Source organism: Amblyraja radiata, chromosome 2 (assembly GCF_010909765.2).
Source record: "Amblyraja radiata isolate CabotCenter1 chromosome 2, sAmbRad1.1.pri, whole genome shotgun sequence".
Taxonomy (NCBI): Eukaryota; Metazoa; Chordata; class Chondrichthyes; order Rajiformes; family Rajidae; genus Amblyraja; species Amblyraja radiata.
In genome coordinates this window covers 84216591-84241182 of record NC_045957.1, presented here as the reverse complement: position 1 = coordinate 84241182, position 24592 = coordinate 84216591, and the positions used below count along the sequence as shown (strand labels likewise).

The window sequence follows — 24592 nt, the reverse complement described above, 5'->3', positions numbered from 1 at the left end:
GCACCTTCGCCTCGTCTCTTGCTCCTTTGCACTCTCCACGTCACTGGAGCTCACAATTTCTCCTTCCTCCTACTGCTGCTTCTTCTGATTCTCCAGCTCCTTCTTCATGCTCTCGTACTTCTCGATGACGTCCAGCTTTCTTCTTCTTGCGTATGGCGTGCACAGCCTAAAGTTGTAGGACAACTTGTTCTATTTGATCTTATTTGATTGTGCATGCCAGGTTGATTGCATTCGTTGAAACAAGGTGGACCACGTGAGGGTTGCAATCTCCCACTCCACGTCCAACTTTGATGTGTGGTTTATTACTGTGATTGTCAAAAGCGACGAGAGCCAAATCAAACTCCAACATTTTGTGGCCCACTGCTTGCTCACAACTGTTAGGTGATAAATTAATTGTCCTTGTGCTCGCTACATTGTGAAATGTATTTAATTGTTTGTGGGGTAGAAGGGAAAAGGAAGATAGTCGGCTAACTCTGGCAAGAACAAAACCTACCCTAAAACAGTTAAAAAAATGAAACAGATGGTGAATTTCTTCACAGTTTAATGGCATATTTAGAATGATGATTAACGCCAATTTTATTATGTGTAGGAAGGAGCTGCAGATGTTGGTTTAAACCAAAGATAAACACACAAAGCTGGAGTAACTCAGCAGGACAGGCAGTCACCCATTTCTTCTCTCCAGAGATGCTGCCTGTCCCGCTGAGTTACTCCAGCTTTTTGTGCCAATCTTCAGGTCTGAAGAAGGGTTTCGGCCCGAAACGTCGCCTATTTCCTTCGCTCCATAGATGCTGCTGCACCCGCTGAGTTCCTCCAGCAATTTTGTGTACCTTCAGTTTTATTATTCTAGTCTCATTTTCCAGTCCTGTGAATTATAATACAAAACATTTAGGACCTATACATGCAGGCTTTATATTTCAGGAAAAGGAAAGTTGATTTCTACACTATAAGTAAATGTTATACCAAATTGATTTCTACACTTTAAGTAAATGTCATACCAAATAACAATGGGTCTGATGTTTGTCAGCATCATTTTGCGAAGTAATGGCTTCAATTTGACTTTGTGACTCCTGAGCTTTTGAACTGGAAATTTATGAAAATCCAGTAATGTAATAAAAATTACTGGTTTTGTGGACTCTAGTGCAACTTCAAATGGGCCTGGGCACATGCACTAGGCCTCAGACTTCTGGACCACAACCATAATTGGGCCAAACTATGAGAAGCGAGATCAGGCATAGTTCAGGCAACTATTTGCCAAACACTTGCGCTCCTTCTAACAAGGCCTGCTGGAGCTCCGGGACGCTAGCCATTTTAATTCTTCTTCCCATTCCCATACTAACTTCAGTCTGAAGAAGGGTCTCGACCAGAAACGTCACCCATTCCTTCTCTCATGAGATGCTCCCTGTCCTGCTGAGTTAATCCAGCATTTACCCATACTAACCTTTCTGTCTTTGGCCTCCTCCTCTGCCAGAGTGAGGCTACACATGCACTGGAAGAACTGCACCTCGTGTTCTGCCTCGAGTAACCCTCAAATTAATGGCATGAACATTGAATTATCACATTTCAGGTAAATCCTTATTAAATTCCCCCACAGTGTTTGAACAGTGTTCTCCCTGGAAGGGTCAACTAGTTCCTTTTCACTCCTTCCACTCATCTCCTATCCCTCCGTATGTCAAGTCCTTCATTTTTCTTTCCCTCCCTTTTCCCCTTCCACACACACCCACCATCCATCCCTCCCTCCAGGTTTACATTTTCCTCTTCCTCTTTCTGATTCTGCTCCTGATACCCTTTTGTGTCCATTTCACCTCTCACCTCTTATTACCATCTCCATCAATTGAGCCGAATTCCGAACATTCGAGAGAGAGAGAGAAGGTGAACAGCCGGCAGTAGTTGTGCACGTAGGCACAAACGACATCGGGAAGAAGAGGATGGAGGTTCTCCAACATGACTTCAGAGAGTTGGGAAGAAGACTGAAATGCCGGACTTCTAGGGTGGTTATCTCTGGATTGCTTCCAGTACCTCGTGCTAGTGAGGACAGGAACAGGGAGATAGGGGATCTGAATGTGTGTCTGAGGGCTGGTGCAGGGAGCAAGGATTTAGATTTATAGACCACTGGGATCTCTTCTGGGGTAGGGATGACCTGTACAAACCCATCCCGGGTTACACCTTAACTGGAGGGGGACCGACATTCTGGCGAGCAGGTTTGCTAGGGTGGGTTTAAACTAAATAGTGGGGGAGGGATTGACAAATTGGGAGTATAAAGATGGAGTTGAAGAGGAAGTGGCTGCAGGAACAATTACAAAAGATTCTCGAATTAAAGGGAAGGAAAGCTCAAGAATGGACAACAGAGTAAGGTCAGGGCCAATTGCGAGCGGTTCGAGGGGGGAAGTGAATACGGAGGTCAAAGTGCTGTATATGAATGCGCGAAGTATAAGGAATAAAGTGGACGAGCTTGAGGCTCAGTTAGAAACTGGCAAGTATGATGTTGTGGGAATTACTGAGACATGGCTGCAAGAGGGCCAGGGTTGGGAACTGAATATTCAAGGTATACTTCCTATTGAAAAGACAGACAGGTGGGCAGAGGGGATGGGGTTGCCCTGTTGGTGAGGAATGAAATTCAGTCCCTTGCAAGGGGTGACATTGAAACAGGAGATGTGGAGTCAATATGGATAGAACTAAGGAATTGTAAGGGTAAAAAGACCCTAATGAGGCTAATCTACAGGCTCCCAAAGAGTAGCAACAGTAGGGTGCAAGTTGAATCAGGAGTTAAAATTGGCATGTAGCAAAAGTAATGCTGGGTTGTTATGGGAGATTTCAACATGCAGGTAGACTGGGAAAATCAGGTTGGTACTGGACCCCAAGAAAGGGACTTTGTAGAGTGCCTTCGTGATGGATTCTTAGAACAGCTTGTATTGGAGCCTACCAGGGAGAAGGCAATTCTGGATTTAGTGTTATGTAATGAACTGGATTTGATAAAGGACCTCTAGGTTAATGAGTCATTAGGAGTCAGTGACCATAACATGGTCAGGTTTAATCTACAATTGGAGAGGGAGAAGAGTAATTCGGAGGTGTCAGTGTTGCAGTTGAATAAAGGGGACTATGGGGCCATGAGGGAGGAGCTGGCCAAAGTTGACTGGAAAGATACACTAGCAGGGATGACAGTGGAACGAAAATGGCAGGTGTTTCTAGGAATAATACAGAAGGTGCAGGATCAGTTCATTCCTAGGAGGAAGAAAGATTCCAAGGGGAGTAAGGGGCGACCATGGCAGACAAGGGACGTCAGGGACAGTATAAAAATTAAAGCGAAGAAGTACAACGCAGCAAAGATGAGCGGGAAGCAAGAGGATTGGGTAATGTTTAAAGAACAACAGAAGATAACTAAAAAGACAATACGGGGAGAAAAGATGAGGTACGAAGGTAAGCTAGCCAAGAATATAAAGCAGGATAGTAAAAGCTTCTTTAGGTATGTGAAGAGGAAAAAATGAGTTAAGACCAAAGTTGGACCCTTGAAGACCGAAAAAGATGAATTTATTATGGGGAACAAGGAAATGGCAGATGCGTTGAACAGGTACTTTGGATCTGTCTTCACTAAGAAGGACACAAACAATCTTCCTGATATAGTAGTGGCCAGAGGATCTGGGGTGACAGAGGAACTGAAGGAAATCCACATTAGGCAGGAAATGGTGTTGGATAGACTGATGGGACTGAAGGCTGATAAATCCCCAGGGCCTGATGGTCTGCATCCCAGGAAGTGGCTCTAGAAATCGTGGATGCATTGGTGATAATTTTCCAATGTTCTATAGACTCAGTATCAGCTCCTGTGGATTGGAGGGTAGCTAATGTTATCCCACTTTTTAAGAAAGGCGGGAGAGAGAAAACAGGGAATTATAGACCAGTTAGCCTGACATCGGTGATGGGGAAGATGCTGGAGTCAATTATAAAAGATGAGATAGCCGAACATTTGGATCGCAGTAACAGGATCGGTCAGAGTCAGCATGGATTTACAAAGGGGAAATTATGCTTGACTAATCTTCTGGAATTTTTTGAAGATGTAACTGGGAAAATGGACCAGGGAGAGCCAGTGGATTAGTGTACCTGGACTTTCAGAAAGCATTTGATAAGGTCCCACATAGGAGATTAGTGGGCAAAATTAGGGCACGTGGTATTGGGGGTAGAGTGCTGACATGGATAGAGACGTGGTTGGCAGACAGGAAACAAAGAGTAGGGATTAACGGTTTCCTTTCAGAATGGCAGGCAGTGACTAGTGGGGTACAGCAAGGCTCGGTGCTGGGACCGCAGATATTTACAATATACATCAATGATTTGGATGAAGGGATTCAAAGTAACATTAGCAAATTTGCAGATGACACAAAGCTGGGTGGCAGTGTGAACTGTGAGGAGGATGCTATTAAAATGCAGGGTGACGGACAGGTTGGGGGAGTGGGCAGATGCATGGCAGATGAAGTTTAATGTGGATAAATGTGAGGTTATCCACTTTGGTAGGAAAAACAGGAATGCAGATTACTATCTAAATGGCGTCAAGTTAGGAAAAGAGGAAGTACAACAGGATCTGGGGGTCCTTGTACATCAGTCTATGAAAGTAAGCATGCAGGTACAGCAGGCAGTGAAGAAAGCGAATGACATGTTGGCCTTTATAACAAGAGGAATCGATTATAGGAGCAAAGAGGTCCTTCTGCAGTTGTACAGAGCCCTAGTGAGACCACACCTGGAGTATTGTGTGCAGGTTTGGTCCCCTAATTTGAGGAAGGACATTCTTGCTATTGAGGGAGTGCAGCATAGGTTTACAAGGTTAATTCCCGGGATGGCGGGACCGTCATATGCTGAGAGAATGGAGCAGCTGGGCTTGTACACTTTGGAGTTTAGAAGGATGAGAGGGCATCTCATTGAAACATATAAGATTGTTAAGGGCTTGGACACGCTAGAGGCAGGAAACATGTTCCTGATGTTGGGGGAGTCCAGAACCAGGGGCCATAGTTTAAGAATAAGGAGTAAGCCATTTAGAACGGAGACGAGGAAACACTTTTTCTCACAGAGTGGTGAGTCTGTGGAATTCTCTGCCTCAGAGGGCGGTGGAGGCAGGTTCTCTGGATGCTTTCAAGAGAGAGCTAGATAGGGCTCTTAAAAATAGCGGAGTCAGGGGATATGGGGAGAAGGCAGGAACGGGATACTGATTGGGGATGATCTGCCATGATCACATTGAATGGCTCGAAGGGCCGAATGGCCTACTCCTGCACCTATTGTCTATTGTCTAATCACCCCATCTCACCTGAATCCACTTGCTGGTTTTTGCCCACCCCTTTTCCTCATTTCTGTTCATCAGCTGTCTTCCCTCTACTCCTTCAGTCCAAAGAAGGATACTGACCCAAAACCTTTTTGGGTTGTTGAACTCACTTGTGCAAGATACTCCGTTAAACATTGTAGCATTTAGGCTTTAGTATTTTGAGTGGCCACAAAATTAGAGTTGAAAGCTGTTAAAAGGACCTTTTTTATTTCTGAAAATCCTGCAAGGAAAAAATGTCTGTTATTGACATGAACACCATTGGTTTCCTCACATGATTTTCTGTAGCAGGTTGTTTCTTCGGAACACAACTATCTTGTTGCAGAACTATATGTATGTTGCATGTAATCAAGGGTGTGAAATGCCCGAGTGTTGTTATTAGCAATAGTGCCCAATAGTGTGAAAACACATAAATAGGTTATTTGGCCATCCATGTCCATGCTGACCTATTAATACCATTCCAGGGCTGCCAACTCTCACGCATTGAGCGTGAAAATCACGCATTTCGCCAAATTCTCATGCTCACGCTGATCACAAGTTTCTCACGCTTTGTCGTGAAAAAATTCTGTGATCAACGAAAATTTCAAAACTCATGTCAACTGCATAAGCCACGGGTGTTTGAGAGCCGGGGCTGAGGGAGGGATGGAAGCAGAAGCAGTGGCGGGGACAGATGCGGACCGGGAGCCGGGGCTGGCGAGTGTTTGCCAGGCTGGCGAGTTGCTCGTTGCAGCTCCGGCCATGGAGCAGCCTAAGTGCAAGAGTCCCGGGCTGTCGGAGGCGTTGGAAAGCGTGCCGCTGCCCTGAGAGTTTCTGTGCCAAATTCACCCTGGTGATGGGCATGGATCAGGCTGCGGCTCGGTGTATCCTGGAGGATAACCAGTGGATGCTGGAAGTATGTACCAAGCACTGGGTAGAAACGGTGGAAGATAGTGGCCTTCAATTAGGGTGGTTGGAGAAAGCATCCTGTTTGCCTGCTAGATTTTCACTTAATGTAACTGCAGGAAAAATGTTCCCGATGTTGGGGGAGTTCAGAATCAGGGGTCACAGTATAAGAATAATGGGTAGGCCATTTATGACTGAGATGAGGACAAATTTTCATCACGCAGAGAGTTGTGAATCTGTGGAATTCTCTGCCACAGAAGGCAGTGGAGGCCATTTAACTGAATGTTTTCAAGAGAGAGTTACATTTAGTTCTTGGGGCTAGCGAAATCAAGGGATATGGGGAAAAAACAGGACAGAGGTACTGATTTTAGATGAACAGGCATGCTCATATTGAATGGCAGTGTTGGCTCGAAGGGCCGATAGCCTATTCTGCACCTATTTTCTATGTTTCTATTCTTGAATATATGGCAATAAAACTCGACCATTTGATTTTGAAGCATTCATGCATGGTGGAGGTATAATGTAGTCCGAGAATGATACAGTGTGAAAATAGGTCCTTCAGCGCAACTTACCCACGCCCGCCAACATGTCCCGGCTACGCTACCTGCTTTTGGTCCATATCCCTCCAAACCTGTCCTATCCATGTATCAGTCTAACTGTTTCTTAAATGTTGGGATAGTCCCTGCCTCAACTATCTCCTCTGGCAGCTTGTTCCATATACCACCCTTTGTGTGGAAAAAGTTACCCCTCAAAAAGTTACCTTAAAAATACTTCAAACAAAAAACATTGAAATCATACTTCTACAATGCACTAAAACATGATTTTACTTCATCAAATTTCAAAAAATTCCTACCGTGGGAGGGGGGACACCCCTCTCCCACACCCTCCCCCCACTCAGTTGCTCCACTCCTTCGCTGGGTACCCCCAAGGCCAGTGATCAGTGATTGCTCAGCCTCCCCACTTTCAAAATCACTCTGTGGCCCCTGGTTCAGACAGAGAGCGCTTCCAGATGTGAGTGGGGAACTGAGGCCAGTTGTCCGTGATGTTTGGATCCCAATGCTCAGCGCTTCGTGTTTTGGAGTTGGCTGATTTGTAATTAGCCTGGTTTGTAATTAGTTGACAAAACCTTAATTTATTAATCTGGAATATCCAGGGGGATGGGATAAGTGTAATATTAAAATGACATGCAAGGTGTCAGGCTGTCTGTCACAACATACAGCTCCGATAACCCATTATTTCCTTCAGTTAAATATTGGGAAGGTAGCACTATTGTCATTTGCCACTCAACTATTATGTTTGTTTACTTCACTGACTACTTCTAAACCCCTCCCCCCCCCCCGCCCCCCAAATCCCTTTGACAGGTTGAATAGAAATGACCCCAATCTTGTTGTTTTATTAATTGAACACGTAGATGAACATCCTCAAGGAGTGTAATCAGATGGAAACTGATTCAGATGCGATGTTTAAGAGCTTGTTCAAAAAGGGGGGGATATGTTAAAGGAGTGACAGAGATATTTGCAGGCGAATGTGTGAGGAGGTTATTATTTGTCTTTAGTTTTAGCTTGAACCAGAACATCTGAAGATTCAAAGTTTAATATAGTAATTGTGCTGATACTGTCTCCAACCAACAATGTAATGAATATCATCTATTCCGGAGGTTTTATTTTTCTGATGCCATTTAAACTTCACTTGGATTTCAATCACTTCAATGCAAAAGTAATTGGGAATGGGGAACATTGGATTATTTGCCCTCGGTACATATTAACTGTAATATAATAATGTATGCATGTTGGTAGATGCAATCAAAACAAAGATCTTTTTATCATTGTTGTGTTATGAATACCACAGAATATATTATGTACTCTCAAGATCGCATTTAAGAGAATAATATTGCTTAAATATATCGTTATTTAATAACTTTTCATTTGACTCCTCCCATTTCCTCAAAATACAAGGCGTGGCGATGGGCAAGCGCATGGGCCCCAGCTATGCCTGCCTCTTTGTAGGTGTACGTCGAACAATCCTTGTTCGAGATGTACCAGGGCCCCATCCCCGACCTCTACCTCTGCTACATCGACGATTGCATTGGTGCTACCTCCTGCACCCACCCACAACTGACTGACTTCATCCGCTTCACCACTAACTTCCATCTGGCACTCAAATACACCTGGACCATTTCCGACACTTCCCTACCATTCCTTGACCTCACTATCTGCATCGCAGGTGATAGATTTCTGACCAACATACACTATAAACCCACTGACTCCCATGGCTATCCAGACTACACTTCTTCCCACCCTGCTTCCTGTAAGGACTCCAACCCCTATTCCCAATTCCTCCGTCTACACCGTATTTGCTCCCAGGATGAGGTGTTCCACACCAGGGCATTGTAAATGTCCTCATTATTCAGGGAACGGGGGTTCCCCTCCCCTACTATAGATGAGGCCCTCACCAGGGTCTCTTCAATACCCCGTAACACTGCTCTCTCTCCCCATCCCCCCCACTCGTAACAAGGGCAGTCCCCCTAGTCCTCACCTTTCACCTCACTAGCCATCACATACAACAAATAATCCTCCGTCATTTTCGCCACCTCCAATGTGACCAACATTCGCCACATCTTCCCATCGCCCCCCCTGTCTGCTTTCCGCAAAGACCGCTCCCTCTGTAACTCCCTGGTCAATTCTTCCCTTCCCTCCCGCACCACCCCCATCCCAGGCACTTTCCCTTGCAACCGCAAGAGATGCTACACTTGTCGCTTTGCCTCCCCCCTCGACTCCATTCAAGGACCCAAGCAGTCGTTCCAGATGCGACAGAGGTTCACCTGCAACTCCTCCAACCATATCTATTGCATCTGCTACTCTAGATGCCAGCTGATCTACATCGGTGAGACCAAGCGTAGGCTTGGCGATCGTTTCGCAGAACACCTCCGCTCGGTCCGCATTAACCAACCTGATCTCCCAGTGGCTCAGCACTTCAACTCCCCCTCCCATTCCGAATCCGACCTTTCTGTCCTGGGCCTCCTCCATGGCCAGAGTGAGCACCACCGGAAATTGGAGGAGCAGCACCTCATATTCCGCTTGGGCAGTTTGCACCCTAGTGGCATAAACATTGACATCTCCAATTTCCGATAGCCCTTGCTGTCTCCTCCCCTTCTCAGCTCTCCCTCAGCCCTCTGGCTCCTCCTCTTCCTTTCTCCTTTCTTCTCCCCACCCTACATCAGTCTGAAGAAGGATTTTGGCGCAAAACGTTGCCTATTTCCTTCGCTCCATAGATGCTGCTGCACCCGCTGAGTTTCTCCAGCACTTTTGTCTACCTTAGTTTTTGGACTTTGCATTTCTGAAAAGTCCCAGCTGAGAGGAAGACAGCAAAATACTGAAAATATTGGGGGTGAAAATGACTTTAGGACAGTTTGTTAGGAAAATGAAGGAAATGGTAACAGAATACTTATACAGCGGAGTGAGTATAATTTGGTCTATGAAGTGCCCCATAAAAGATTACTGCATTAGATAATCACCTGTGGACTTGAACAGGTTAAGGTTGTCAAATATGGGGCTTTATGTGTGGGCCAGTTATATTGTCAGTGCAGAGGGGCTAGGAGCAAGGCCAATTGTGCATCCAGTGTCAATGTCTGGAATAGTACCAGGTGTGCAGTCAAAGCTGGGACAATGGGAGTGTTCAGCATTGGGAACCTAAGCAGGTAAGCAGGTAAGCAGCTATGATCAGGGTAGAATAGGGGGGCAGGTGTAAGGCTGGACTCAGGGTCAGGAATGAGAGAAGGTATGCAACTGGAGTCAGGGTCAGGAGTAGTACCAGGTGTGCAGTGAGACCCAGGTTGGTCAACATGGGCCAAGTGTTTGATTATAATCAGATTTCCATACATGTATATACTAAGATCAGTCATGTGCTGCACCTGTAATTTAGCCTAACCTTATTCATCTAATCCAATTCAAAGCATAAATATTGCATTCAAGTGTAATTTAAAAGACTCGCTACAGTATGCACCAGATTGCACAATTTCAAGCTGAAAAATGCAAAAGCTCCGTACTGATTGGAGGGGACACACCTCCCTCCCACATCCTCCCCCGAATCAGTCGCTATGCTCCCTCGGGTTTAGTCTTTCGCAATTTCTTACTCCCAACTCTCACCCAATGTTGGCAGTCCTGCCATTCCCATTTACAAGCAATTGGTCTGGAGTAAACTCCGCCTTGTCGATTCAAGTGCGTCTCTAGATACTACTTAAATATGTACACTGTGTTCTGATGAAAATCATACATTGTTCAATCGTATCTGTTTCAGATTTGTTGGGTATTACTTAGTCCCTGTGCATGTAGAACATTTCTTTGTGGAAAATGTCTGTTGCATCAGCAATGTAGGCTTTCTGTTAATTCTCAAAATATAAAATGTGTTCTGAGCAATATATAGGTCAGACCAAATTTTGTTTATCACATAGTTTTAACCATAATTACTTGGTCCATTAGTTCCTCTGCCTGTATTCTGTTTTTAAGTACCATAAAAGCATCCTAGAATGAACAGTAGAATCACAAAGTTAAAGCAATCGCTGGAGTTGATTTATTTTGAGGTTTAGTCGGCTTCTAACTAGAAAACCATCAATCAGCAAAGGCATAAGGATAATATATAATGCTGAGGAGCAGCATCTGATACAGAACTCAGCAACATGGTGTCAGGACATAACCTCTCACTCAATGACAGAAAGACGAAGGAGCTAGTTATTGACTTACGGAAACATGGTGGAGGACAAGCCCCAATTAGCACCAAGTGGAAATTGTTACGAGCTTCAAGTTCCTTAGCATTAATATTACCACCAATCTGCCTTGCACCAATCATAATGACATGACAGACAAAAAGGCACGCCAATGCTTCTATTTCCTAAGGAGAGTGAGGAAATTTGTCATGTCTTCAATGACTGACAAATGTCCACGGATGTACCATAAAAACAATACTATTTAATTGCATACTGTCGGGTTTAGGAACAGTTCTGCCCAAGACCACAAGAAAGTTGTAGATGTTGCCCATCACGCAGACCAACATTGGCTCCACCTTGGAAAAGCGGACAACATAATCAAAGGCGTGCCACCAGTCAATAGACAATAGGTGCAGGAGTAGTCCATTTGGCCCTTCGAGCCAGCACCGCCATTCAATGTGATCACGGCGGATCATCCACAATCAGTACCCCGTTCCTGCCTTCTCCCCATATCCCCATAACTCTGCTATTTTTAAGAGCACTATCAAGCTCTCTCTTGAAAGTATCCAGAGAACTGGCCTCCACCGCCGGTAGAGAATTCCACAGACTCACAACTCTCAGTGGAAAAAGTGTTTCCTCCTCTCCGTTCTAAATGCCTTACCCCTTACTTTTAAACTGTGGCCCCTGGTTCTGGACTCCCCCAACATCGGGAACATGTTTCCTGCCTCTAGCGTGTCCAAACCCTTAATAATCTTATTCCTTCTCCCTGCTCTAGTCTGGTACAATATATAGAAGTTTAAAAGCGCACACTACCAGACTCAAGAGCAGCTATACTATACCCCCTTTTTACAGCTCCATCCATAAGCTAGAGTACTGTCTGATTCACCTCTGCCCCATTGTTGACATTGGACTTTGTCAATGGAACTCGTGCGCTACAATGCTGAGAAAATTGTGCATTATGTATCTTACCCGTTGCTCTATCTATTCTAATTGAGTATGATTTGATTGTATTTATGTATAGTATTATTTGATCTGCTTGGATGTCAATCAAAACAAAGTTTTCACTGTACCTCGATCCAGGTGACAATAATAAACTAAACTTGTGTTGGGGACTCAGCACGAATACTGCCTCAATGTAGCCACCTTGTTGTTCAGTTACCAGGTTAAAGATTTGAGCTATTTAATTATTTGGTATCCAGTAGTTTTGTGAGCATATTGGAAAGGGAAATCTAATGATGCAAAAATATAAAAAACATTTGACTTTAAGAACTATCTTGAGAAAAACACAGCAGGAACAAAGACTGTAATGGGGTTCATTGCTGGAAATTGGTATCTCACAGGAAACCATTAGTGCTCCAGTCAAATGTTTGCCCCATGCTTGACTTGCTTCAAAATAAATATATGTAACAGATAAGAGTGGAGTTTGTGGGCATCTCTAATACATCAGCGAGCACATTTATTCATTTTCAATGATGTGCGCAGGACATGTGGGACTGTAGATTTGGTTGGTGACATATGCTTTTACTGGAGAGGGTTGTGAGATACAAATGGTCAGGCATGAGATTTCTCCGAGGATCCACAAATTTTGAAATTCATTTATAGTGGAGACATTTTCTAGTGGAGATTTTTTTCTGGATTTCAAAATCCGCAGATCCTAAGAGAAATCTCATGCCTGAAATAGTGCCAGGCTTCATTGGGTTCCTTCCTATTGTGGGATCTTAAAACACTTTTGTATCTATGGGACCAGCATTTCCCATATCTCCATCCTAAACAGAGATTGAAATTTTCTGGCCACGTACAACTTGTCTTTTCACAGCTTGCTAAAACCCTCTAAGAGTTGGATTTTCCAATTCACCAGCCAAATGGTGCAAGCCAAGCTGCACATCGGCTTCCTTTTTTGTAACTATGATGTACTCATTTATGGGGAAAATAATCACTTATGGAAAATTATGTCATGTAGAGATGAGCTTGAGAATTGACTGATGACAACTGTTCTTTAACTGAACTTGCAACATCTAAACATATTTCCATTTTAAATTATTCATTGACATGGTCCTAACTAGCTCCTACATCAATTTCAAAGATGTGTTAATTCTGTTTCCCACTGCATACCAATGCTTTTCTTTCTGTAATTCTGTGTTGTCTGCATTAAGTTTCATTTGCATTACAGTTTGACAGTTGGAATGCTCCAGAGAGCTGGAACTACATTGAAAGTATTTCCTGTTCTACTGTTGTCTGGGAATTGATAGCCATGCTATTATGATGAAGCTGAATTTTAGTTAAAAATATAAGAAGATATTAAATTGGCTTCTGGGCTAGCTTACAGCTTATATTTAGTCTCAAATTAGGCTTGCCTCAGGTTGCGGGTGTGTGAGATAATAAATCCTATAACATTGTCTCCCAAGTGACAAGCAGAGAGGAGAAGCTAGAGAGATCTCTTTGAAGAAAGAAACAAAATAATCCAGGCAAATCAATTAAGATATCCTCAGCGGTGACGCCAATGCCATCACGATCGTTTGAATGCATACAGATTGATTTTATTGAAATGCCAAGGGCCCAGTGTTATAAATATTGCTTAGTGATTTTAGATTTATTTAGCAGGTGGAGTGAAGCTCTACCAACCACTAATAATACTGCTGAAACTACAGTAACATTGTTGTTAATCCCAGGTTTGGCCTACCTACTGTCATAAATTCAGACAAATGGTCCTCATTTTAACCACTATTAATAAGGAAAAATGTGCACATTTTAATATCCGACAGCAATTTCACTGTGTACACCACCCACAGGCATCTGGGATGGTGGAAAGAGTCAATGGGGATTGCAAAACAAAATTACCCCGGAGGTAAATCCTTTTTCTGACAGGCAACTATGTTATAAAAAAAATTGGGGATGAAGGAAAATTTGATGGAGAAATGAGGATAAGGTAGGGAGACTGAAAAGTCACGGGGAGTCTGACTAATCATGATCTGGATCAATGTCCAATTAGGGTTAGGTAACCAGGATTTTGGTAAACAGAAGTCTTGTCAGAAAAAGGGAAAGTAAATTACAAAGAGACGTCTTTGAAGATGAAATTATATACTGCTGGTAAAACAATGTAATTCTGTTGTACAGGGAAGTGGACGGAAGACGGTCAAGTGTCTATATTGGTCACTTGACTGGAATTCTCGCTCCCTTCCATCGGCCGATGTTAAGTAAAGTTTTGAACTGGTCTACCAAACAGTTTGTGTGGTGTCTGTTTATTATGAAGCGAACCTGGTTTAGTAGTTAAGAAAGTAGCTTTTTCAATTAGTTTTAGAATCCGAGTCCCCTTTAGAGATAAGCAAAGACGAGTCCATGCAATGATTATTGCCATTTTCATTGTGGACTTCCCATAATATGTCAGAGTAATCATTATGTGTCTTTATTAGTTTGCTTGCTATCTTTAATCCGTTTCCAATCCAATTTAAATATGTTCAGCATTTGTATTGATTTTAATTGCTAGCCTTTCATATGTCGATGTACAGAAGGGCGTACATTCTGTACATTTCATTGGAGGTTTCTGGCCCTCTTGATGTCGAGGTGATTTATCAAGTGGGGCTTTTCTCTTGAATCGATTACTGACAGTGACGTAGTATAAACGTCTGCCAACGTTTACACTGATTACAGATTAGCGCATTGTCATATACACCAGGGTACAATTAAATTGTTAATACATACAATAATATTTGTGTTGTAGAAACAAGGAACTACAGGTCTGATTTACAAATAAAGGGCACAAAGTGATGGAGTAACTCAGCAGGTCAAGCAACATCAGAACAGAGATAGGTGACGTTTCATGTCAGGACCTTTCTTCAGATTAATTGTGGAGGTTTGGGGAAGAAAGTTGGAAGAGGGGAGGGGCAGGACAAATTCTGGCAGATAAAAGGTTAGGATTTATTTTTTGATAGGCAGATAGTGCACCTCCTCCAACCTCATCCAGTGTTTCCAATGTGGCCTCCTGTACATCAGCGAGACCAAGCATAAATTTGGTGTCTGTTTTGCCGAACACTTGCGCTCGGTCCGCCAAGGCATACTGGATCTCCTGGTAACTCACCGTTGTAACTATTCTGCCCATTTCCATACTGACCATTCTGTCCTAGACTCCTGCATTGTCAGAATGAGACCATACACAAACTTGTGGAATAACGCATCAAATTCCATCTGATTGACTTAAAACCCAATGGTATGAACATTGAATTAATCAATTTTAGGTAACTACAAACCCCCCCCCAAACGACTTCTCCCCCCTCCCTGTGCCCCACCTGAACTTGCATCAATGTCTATCCTTCCCCCTCCCTCATCTACATTCCTTCCTCAAGCTTTACAATTCGCATCTCTTCAATCCTTTTGTCTCACACCTGTCTTTTGTCGCCTGGCCTTTGTCCAACAATCGACCTATCAACCCCCTCTCCACCCCCTCACTTGTATCAACCTATTACCTAAGAAAAAGTAATTGCAGGAAATGGAACAATCCATTTTCTCCAGTGATGCTGCCTGACCTGTTAAATTACTCCAGCATTTTGTGTCTATCAACCTATCACCTGCCAGGCTTTGAACCCGCTCCTCTTTTCCTGCTTTCTTGCCACAATCAGTCTGCGAAAGGGGCCCGATCCAAAACGTCACCTATCCAAGTTTTTCCAGAAATGTTGCCTGACCTACTGAGTTACTCCAGCACTTTGTCTTTTTTTCTACATGCAGTTATGATACATATATATATATATATATATATATATATATATATATATATATATATATATATATATATATAACAATAAACTATAACAATATAGGCCTATATATATATATATATATATATATATATATATATATATATATAACAATAAACACAATGATGAGTTGAAAACAGCAGATTGCTGCAAGGTTCTAGAAACTTTGGCAGGCATCTTTCATGATACATCCAGCCTTCCCAATGCAATGCAAGTCAAGTCAAGTCAAGAGAGTTTATTGTCATGTGTCCCAGATAGGAGAATGAAATTCTTGCTTGCTGCAGCACAACAGAATATTGTATGCATAAATACAGATCAGATCAGTGTGTTCATATACCATAGAATATATATATATATATATATAGACACACATAAATAACCAGATAAAGTGCAATAGGCTGTTATAGTTCAGAGTTTGTATGAAGTTGTGTTTAATAGTCTGATGGCTGTGGGGAAGAAACTGTTCCTGAACCTGGATGTTGCAGATTTCAGGCTCCTGTACCTTCTACCTGATGGCAGCGGAGAGATGAGTGTGTGGCCAGGATGGTGTGGGTCTTTGATGATGCTAGCAGCCTTTTTGAGGCAGTGACTGCGATAGATCCCCTCGATGGTAGGGAGGTCAGCGCTGATGATGGACTAGGCAGTGTTTACAACTTTCTGCAGCCTTTTCTGCTCCTGGCCGCTCGGGTTGCTGAACCAAGCCATGATGCAATCGGTCAGCATGCTCTCTGCTGTGCACCTGTAGAAGTGTGCACTGTGAAAATGAACTGAATTGAAGGAAGTGATGAGCCTGTGATTCTCTTTGGCGGTTAAGGCGGTCAAGAGCAGGGTAGTTCCGAATACCAGGCTGAGATCTATCCTGTCAGTATACTTCCAATAGCACATCTGTAGAAGTTTGAGCAAATCCTCAAGGATATGCAGAGTCTTCATGGATGCCTGCGAAAGTAAATATGCTGATGCACTTTCTTAATCACCACATCTTTGGAAGGGATTGTGTTATGTGGCTGATGATCTGAATGCCTTAGATCAGTGGTTCTCAAATGGGGGTACGCGTACCCCTGGGGGTACATGAAGGCACTCCAGGGGGTACGTGAGATTTTAAAATATAGGCCTACATATATGTAGGCCTATATTTTTGCGCTGGTTAGGGGGTACTTGGCTGAAAAAATATTTCACAGGGGGTACATCACTGAAAAAAGGTTGAGAACCACTGCCTTAGATCTTGAACTGTTGACCATGTCTGCAGTAGCTCCCTTAATGATGAGAATGTTTTGTTCACTCCCTCGCTTCCTTGAGTCAACAACCACCTCTTTTGTCTTGCTGACTTCAAGGACTAGCTTTTTGTCCTGAAACCATTCCACACTAATCTCGATCTCGTTCCTTTATGTTGTCCCATCATTATTTTTATTAGCAAAATGTATTCAATTATTTATAATGTTATTTACATGACAGACAATAACTAAACACCCACCACCACAATATAAAATTGATGTAATCCTTATTATTGAACATCAAATTACTATTATTGAGCATCAAATCAGATACAACGCGGACACAGGCCCTTGGGCCCATCGAGTCTGCACGGACCAGCAATCACCCCGTACACTAACACTATCCTACACACAGTAGGGACAATTTACAATGTTACCAAGCCAATTAACCTACAAATCTGTACGTCTTTGGAGTATGGGAGGAAACCGGAACCCCCGGGGAAAACCCATGCAGGTCACGGGGAGAACATACAAACTCTGTACAGACAATCAATCACCGGTAGTCAGGACAAACCCAGGTCTCTGGAGCTGTAAGGCAGTCATTCTACCGCTGTGCTATCCTGCCACCCACCGTTCATGTCCTCACTGTGATCCTGGGCTGAAGGTAATAGAAATAGTAACAATGAATAGCCATTTACCATGAAGTTATCTGAGCCTGATTTGCTTCGCCTTTGATAAGAGACACAATATTTCCTTATTTCCAGTCCTATGGAATCCCTTCTGTATTGGATTAATCTTCCATTATTTGCTGCCCTGTCCTTTGCATATTATGGGACTATCTAAATTGAACCTTGAATCCTGAGATTTGCCTTTATCTGGTGTTATTAAAAATTATGGCATCAGTTTCATGGTTGCACTACGGTTTATTGGTTTGAAGAATTTCTAATTGCTTCATTTATGAATAAACGAATATCACTCAAGAAACATGCACCATGTTGTAAATAATTGCAACAATTCTGAATGATTGTTGGATTTTGGTTTGTGCACTGTGAATGTGCAGAAGGCAATGATTGTTCATCACTGAATCATTGGATGCCCCACATCCTGTAGTCCAGTGGTCCGTCCGGTAGACTAGGGTTTGGTTATGATTTGTAATCTTTTGTGTTTGCAGGTGCGGTATTTCCTGCAGATGTTGAGCTGCGGAAAGTTTTCTGTAACAAATATGCACTTTTTAAGGAAAATACAAACCTAGCCTTTGCTCTCTACAACTGCATCTGTAAAAACCTGAATGATAAGAGCTTGATGGGTAACTGCATTGGTGTGGAACAATGACTGGCCTCTGGTGAACATTTGATCCAACACAATACCGATGGGGAAAAAGTGCAAGAGTTAGTCTCATTATTACCAACAGACGAGGAGCACCACAGTGGCACAGCTGATAGAGTTGCTGTCTCACAATGCCAGAGACCCATGTTTGACCCTGAACTCGGGGGGGGGGGGGGGGGGGGAGGGGAGAGGGGTTGACTATGTGGAGTTTGCGTGTTCCCCCTGTGACTGCATAGGATTCCTATAGGTGCTCAAGTTTTTTCCCACATTCCTAAGGCTTGCATGCTTGTAGATTAATTGGCCTCTGTAGATTGCCAGTAGTGTGTGGGGAGTGGATGCGAAAGTGGGGGAACATAGAACTGGTGCAGGGATGATCGTTGGCTGGCATGGACTTGGTGGGTGGAAGGGCCTTTTTTTCCATGCTATTTCTCCAAACCAAACTAAGCTAACGGAGAGGGTAAAGATGGTGGGCAGGGAAGAGGACAGCAATAGGAATTGTTGTAGCCAGAGGCAGGTTCACTGTACATTGATGCTGGGAACAATGTATGTTGTGAGCAGGTATGAACTTGATTATGATGTCAGTCGTGGTTAAACGACCTGTTCGTTTTCATTATCGCATAAGGGAAATGTTTTCTTGGGGAATAATTGCTCATGGAACCACAGTGTTAAGTTTAAGAGAATATTTTGTTTTAAAAAGAAAGTGGCGATGGGCAGGAACTTCCCCTGATTGTCGCCATGGCAATTACAGTGTTGTTGCATTGCACACTTTTTGATCAGTTATCATTGGCATAGGGTCTTGGCAGACGTTTATAATTTCTGTACATTAGTACAACAGTCATTGTAAATTAAGGCTTCAGAATGTCCACAAGCAGTTTCAGATTCCTCCAACAGGATCTGCCAAAAAATGTAGTTTAATTCAGCAAGGCTTCCTGTTTTACAACTGACTCATAGTGGAGAGAAATCGGTACAGAGTTATATAGACTGTGTCATTTGCCAAGCCACAAGTTTTGAGTGTAATGATCATTGTAGAAAAATATTTAACCTTGACTTGGAGCTTTGTCACAAGACTTATCACTGTTTCCATTCTTTGCTGGATTTCTGCCTGCAATTTGTCTGCTGTGAGGAGTACACATTCATCAGATGTAGGAGTATTATCTTCCAATATTTGGTTGGTGTGACCAATAGTGTGTTGAGTGAGTGGAATCTAAATGAGAGAGAATATGTGGACCATGGCACTCAAACCCACCCAAAAGGTGTGATGTAGTGTAAACCTGTGAGGGTAATGGCAGTCAGAAGATCAAGGAGTATACTAGCCATGCCACTTTGTAACTAACAACATTAGCATGTCCTTCCTCAGCATTAGCAAGTGACTAGAAGGAGAGGAAATGCAATGTGGTAGTACTGATTCGTTCTATTAATGGAGATACGAGACCAGGCTTCGGAAGTGGGAATTCGAGATTAACAGTGGTATTTTGCCCAGTTTGGTATTGGAATGAGAGACGTCTCAAACCAGGTTCGGGGTATCGGAGAGCCTCAATTACACCTCTACCTAATCTTCATATTCCTTACTTTCCTTTCACTCAAAGGTATTTGTCTCGGCCCTGAATATTCTGAATAAATCAGGTTCAGAAGCCCTGTGTAGTATCATGATCTATTAAGATGGAAAGCTACTACTTTGGTGTGATTGTGGTGTCCACTAGAATGTATATTGAGATTTCAATTATTTGCTGTGTTTATGAATTACTTGGTTGATGGGAAAGAAACCAATATCAGCAGTATGGAAAGAGGCATTGACCTCTTATGAGAATTTTGTAGACTCTGTGAATGCACAAAATGGGTCAAATGTGAGGTCATGCACTTTCAATCTTAAAGAGAATAAAACTGAATACACTCAAAATGGTGAAAAACTAGAAAGAGTCCTGAAACATAATTCTGCATTTAAATCATGGAATTGTAATGAATTGGTAATGGAAATAAATAAGGTCCCTTGCAGTCAGAAACAGGTGAGTTGATCATGGGGAACAAGGATATGGCGGACCAATTGAATAACTACTTTGGTTCCGTCTTCACTAAGGAAGACATAAATAATCTGCCGGAAATAGCAGGGGACCACGGGTCAAAGGAGTTGGAGGAATTGAGTGAAATCCAGGTTAGCCGGGAAGTGGTGTTGGGTAAATTAAATGGATTAATGGCCGATAAATCCCCAGGGCCAGATAGGCTGCATCCCAGAGTACTTAAGGAAGTAGCTCCAGAAATAGTGGATGCATTAGTAATAATCTTTCAAAACTCTTTAGATTCTGGAGTAGTTCCTGAGGATTGGCGGGTAGCAAACGTAACCCCACTTTTTAAGAAGGGAGGGAGAGATAAAACGGGGAATTACAGACCAGTTAGTCTAACATCGGTAGTGGGGAAACTGCTAGAGTCAGTTATTAAAGATGGGATAGCAGCACATTTGGAAAGTGGTGAAATCATTGGACAAAGTCAGCATGGATTTACAAAAGGTAAATCATGTCTGACGAATCTTATAGAATTTTTCGAGGATGTAACTAGTAGCGTGGATAGGGGAGAACCAGTGGATGTGGTGTATCTGGACTTCCAGAAGGCTTTCGACAAGGTCCCACATAAGAGATTAGTTTACAAACTTAAAGCACACGGCATTGGGGGTTCAGTATTGATGTGGATAGAGAACTGGCTGGCAAACAGGAAGCAAAGAGTAGGAGTAAACGGGTCCTTTTCACAATGGCAGGCCGTGACTAGTGGGGTACCGCAAGGCTCAGTGCTGGGACCCCAGCTATTTACAATATATATTAATGATCTGGATGAGGGAATTGAAGGCAATATCTCCAAGTTTGCGGATGACACTAAGCTGGGGGGCAGTGTTAGCTGTGAGGAGGATGCTAGGAGACTGCAAGGTGACTTGGATAGGCTGGGTGAGTGGGCAAATGTTTGGCAGATGCAGTATAATGTGGATAAATGTGAGGTTATCCATTTTGGTGGCAAAAACAGGAAAGCAGACTATTATCTAAATGGTGGCCGACTAGGAAAAGGGGAGATGCAGCGAGACCTGGGTGTCATGGTACACCAGTCATTGAAAGTGGGCATGCAGGTGCAGCAGGCAGTGAAGAAAGCGAATGGTATGTTAGCTTTCATAGCAAAAGGATTTGAGTATAGGAGCAGGGAGGTTCTACTGCAGTTGTACAGGGTCTTGGTGAGACCACACCTGGAGTATTGCGTACAGTTTTGGTCTCCAAATCTGAGGAAGGACATTATTGCCATAGAGGGAGTGCAGAGAAGGTTCACCAGACTGATTCCTGGGATGTCAGGACTGTCTTATGAAGAAAGACTGGATAGACTTGGTTTATACTCTCTAGAATTTAGGAGATTGAGACGGGATCTTATAGAAACTTACAAAATTCTTAAGGGGTTGGACAGGCTAGATGCAGGAAGATTGCTCCCGATGTTGGGGAAGTCCAGGACAAGGGGTCACAGCTTAAGGATAAGGGGGAAATCCTTTAAAACCGAGATGAGAAGAACTTTTTTCACACAGAGAGTGGTGAATCTCTGGAACTCCCTGCCACAGAGGGTAGTCGAGGCCAGTTCATTGGCTATATTTAAGAGGGAGTTAGATGTGGCCCTTGTGGCTAAGGGGATCAGAGGGTATGGAGAGAAGGCAGGTACGGGATACTGAGTTGGATGATCAGCCATGATCATATTGAATGGCGGTGCAGGCTCGAAGGGCCGAATGGCCTACTCCTGCACCTAATTTCTATGTTTCTATGTCTACAGGAAGCCAAGTCCAGAATGTAAGGGATAATTTTTTTTAATTTATTTTATTTATTAGTTATTTATTTCGGACAGAAAAAAAGAATAAAAAGCAAATGTGAAACAGCATACAAAAAACAAAACAAAAATATTTATAAAGTGTCATAAACAATATCTATAAATAAATGAAATCATATGTGTCCGAAAAGGAGCAGGAAGAAGCCAATGATAAATCATCCTTTGATGAAGCCAAGTCTTGGCTAGGTAAAGGGTGCAATATCTGCTGGAAATCTGAAATAAAAGCAAAAGTATCCCAAACTCTCAGCGAATGAAGGAATATCAATGGAACAAGAAATAGAGCAAACATTTTAGTTTATTAATCTACCAGGTTTAAGGCAATAAGCAGACTAGGAAAAAATGGTATTGGATAGGGAATTATCATGTTTATGGATTGTTCACTGGCACAAGCTAAAACGAAATGCTGAGTCATTCTCTACTAAAGTGCATCATTGTCTTTAGTAGCAAGAATCTTATTAGTCTTTGTGAATGTCGCAATTGTGTCCATATTTGGAGTGAGAATTAAGCAGAGTGCGGCCAGCACATTGATGGCAATTCCCCCAGTGGATCTTCTGGTTACTAATTTGTCTTCTTAATCCTTCTTTAGGTCATTTTACAGCTATGGTCTGGAAAAACAGCAAGAAGTTGGGTATTGGGAAGGCCCCTGCCTCGGATGGGTCCTCGTTTGTAGTAGCCAGATACTTTCCAGCTGGCAACATCATGAATCAGGGATATTTTGAGGACAATGTTCGACCTCCAAAGAAGTAAATTTGTAAAAGAGAATCTCACCAAATGGAAGAAATTGAAGGGAATGAACATTCATCTGAAGATATTTTCTTTCAATGATCAGGCTCCGAAGTTTATCAGTGTTATACCTCCTCAGTGTTGCTTAAAGGGCCGGCTGCCAAATTCCACTGTCGTGCCTTTGTTTGGAAAACACAAGTTGATCCACCACACAAAGATGGACACATAATAACCATGTAACCTGATGTATCATACTTGCTGCTTACATGTAGCTTGATGTTTCATACTTGCTGCTGTTTCATAATATTCGCTTCGCAAGGTGAACCACTCTTCTTCAGCCACACTATGAAATCCTACTGCACCGCTGCTGCTGCCTGGATTGCTGTTTCATTATGCACGCAATATTCAATTTGTCGTAATTATGGATCACCTATTTCAGTCATTAATTGCATTCACTTTTGAGTTTAGTTGGTCGATTTTATTCTTCACGACTCATGCGTTCTTCTTGCAGTGATATCAGATGGCATCTTGAGTATTTTATTCATGGCCATTTTGTGCATATACACTAAGCCAAATAATTAATTGGGACATTTGACAACGAAAGAGGAGCATCTAACCAAGATTTCACAATAATGATTGAAAAATAACTGACTCCCCTCACCTGCCGCCCTCCAACCTCCTAATTCCTAATTCTGAAGCGTAGAAGCTCAATGTGTAACTTATTGCCAGTGTTCTTGAGACCCTGCAAAGTAATAATCTTGTGGTTGTGAGTGCACACCACTTTGTGCTCATGCTTCGTATCCTCATGACCATAGAAGTACGAATTAATCTGTAAATCTAACCCATTTCTTGTTTCTATTATATAAATTTAATTGAATACGTTTAGTGCTGGTTCTTTCTCCAATCGCAGAAACTGTGAAGTCAGAAAGACCAATTTCAGTCGTAGAAAGCAGTTGGTTGTGCCGTATACCAGAACAACATAATGTGGTAACATTGAAGAGCTTGACCAGGTACCTTTGCAGGAAGTTCTAAAATAATCAACAGTTTCTCTCAGCCTCCGGAAAGATAGACACCAAATTATGATTGAAACCACTCTCACCGCATGTGCTCTTCATGTAAAAAGCGAACCCTGATATTTTTCATTCTTTTCACCCCTATTAATTTTTCTGTCATTCTTTGCTAAGAAAGCAAACATTCCTGCACTTTAGCTACTTAGCATACTTTGAATTCCATCAGTATGAATCAGAATTAATCTGGTCATTGTAAAGCTAATTATCTGTTTAGTTTCTTCTGTTGCAATCTACATACAAAAAAAATATTTTTACGTGGCACTTAAGTAATCCAGTTCTGAAACAGCAAAACCAATACAACGAAGAATTTTGACTAATAAATGTTTAACTTGCAGCTTTACATCTGATGGTTAAAATAACATTAAAACAACACAAAGGGAGGGTGATTTCTTGGTTCTATATTTACATGCACAACAAAACCATATCACTTGTCTTCCTGAAGCTGCCATGAAGAAATGCCTAGGTTTGTCTTTATTAAAAAAATATCTGCTTATAATTTCTGGGTACAAAATGTTGCTTTATCAATTTTCTCAATATGCATTTCTGAGTATGGCAAGTGAAATATCCACTGTACACTTCTCAGTGTGTAATACCTTACACCTTTCAAGTCTGGGTAAATATTAGTTTTGTTTTCCAGCCTCAATTTTACCAGTACTTGCAATTTTACAAATCAATAGACAATAGGTGCAGGAGTAGGCCATTCGGCCCTTCAAGCCAGCACCGTCATTCAATGTGATCATGGCTGATCATCCCCAATAAGTACCCCATTCTTGCCTTTCCCCATATCCCCTGAC

At 42.5% G+C, this 24592-nt stretch overlaps 1 protein-coding gene across 1 annotated transcript in view; it reads left to right on the top strand.

The window, feature by feature from the left end:
* The window catches only part of glipr2 (GLI pathogenesis related 2), a 39683-nt gene extending 15389 nt beyond the window's left edge, over positions 1–24294 (top strand). The window contains exon 5 of the mRNA XM_033049534.1: positions 22592–24294. Coding sequence (XP_032905425.1) covers positions 22592–22752 — 161 coding nt within the window. The 3' untranslated portion in view covers positions 22753–24294. The remainder of the gene's footprint in view (positions 1–22591) is intronic.
* The last annotated feature ends 298 nt before the right edge of the window (positions 24295–24592 follow it).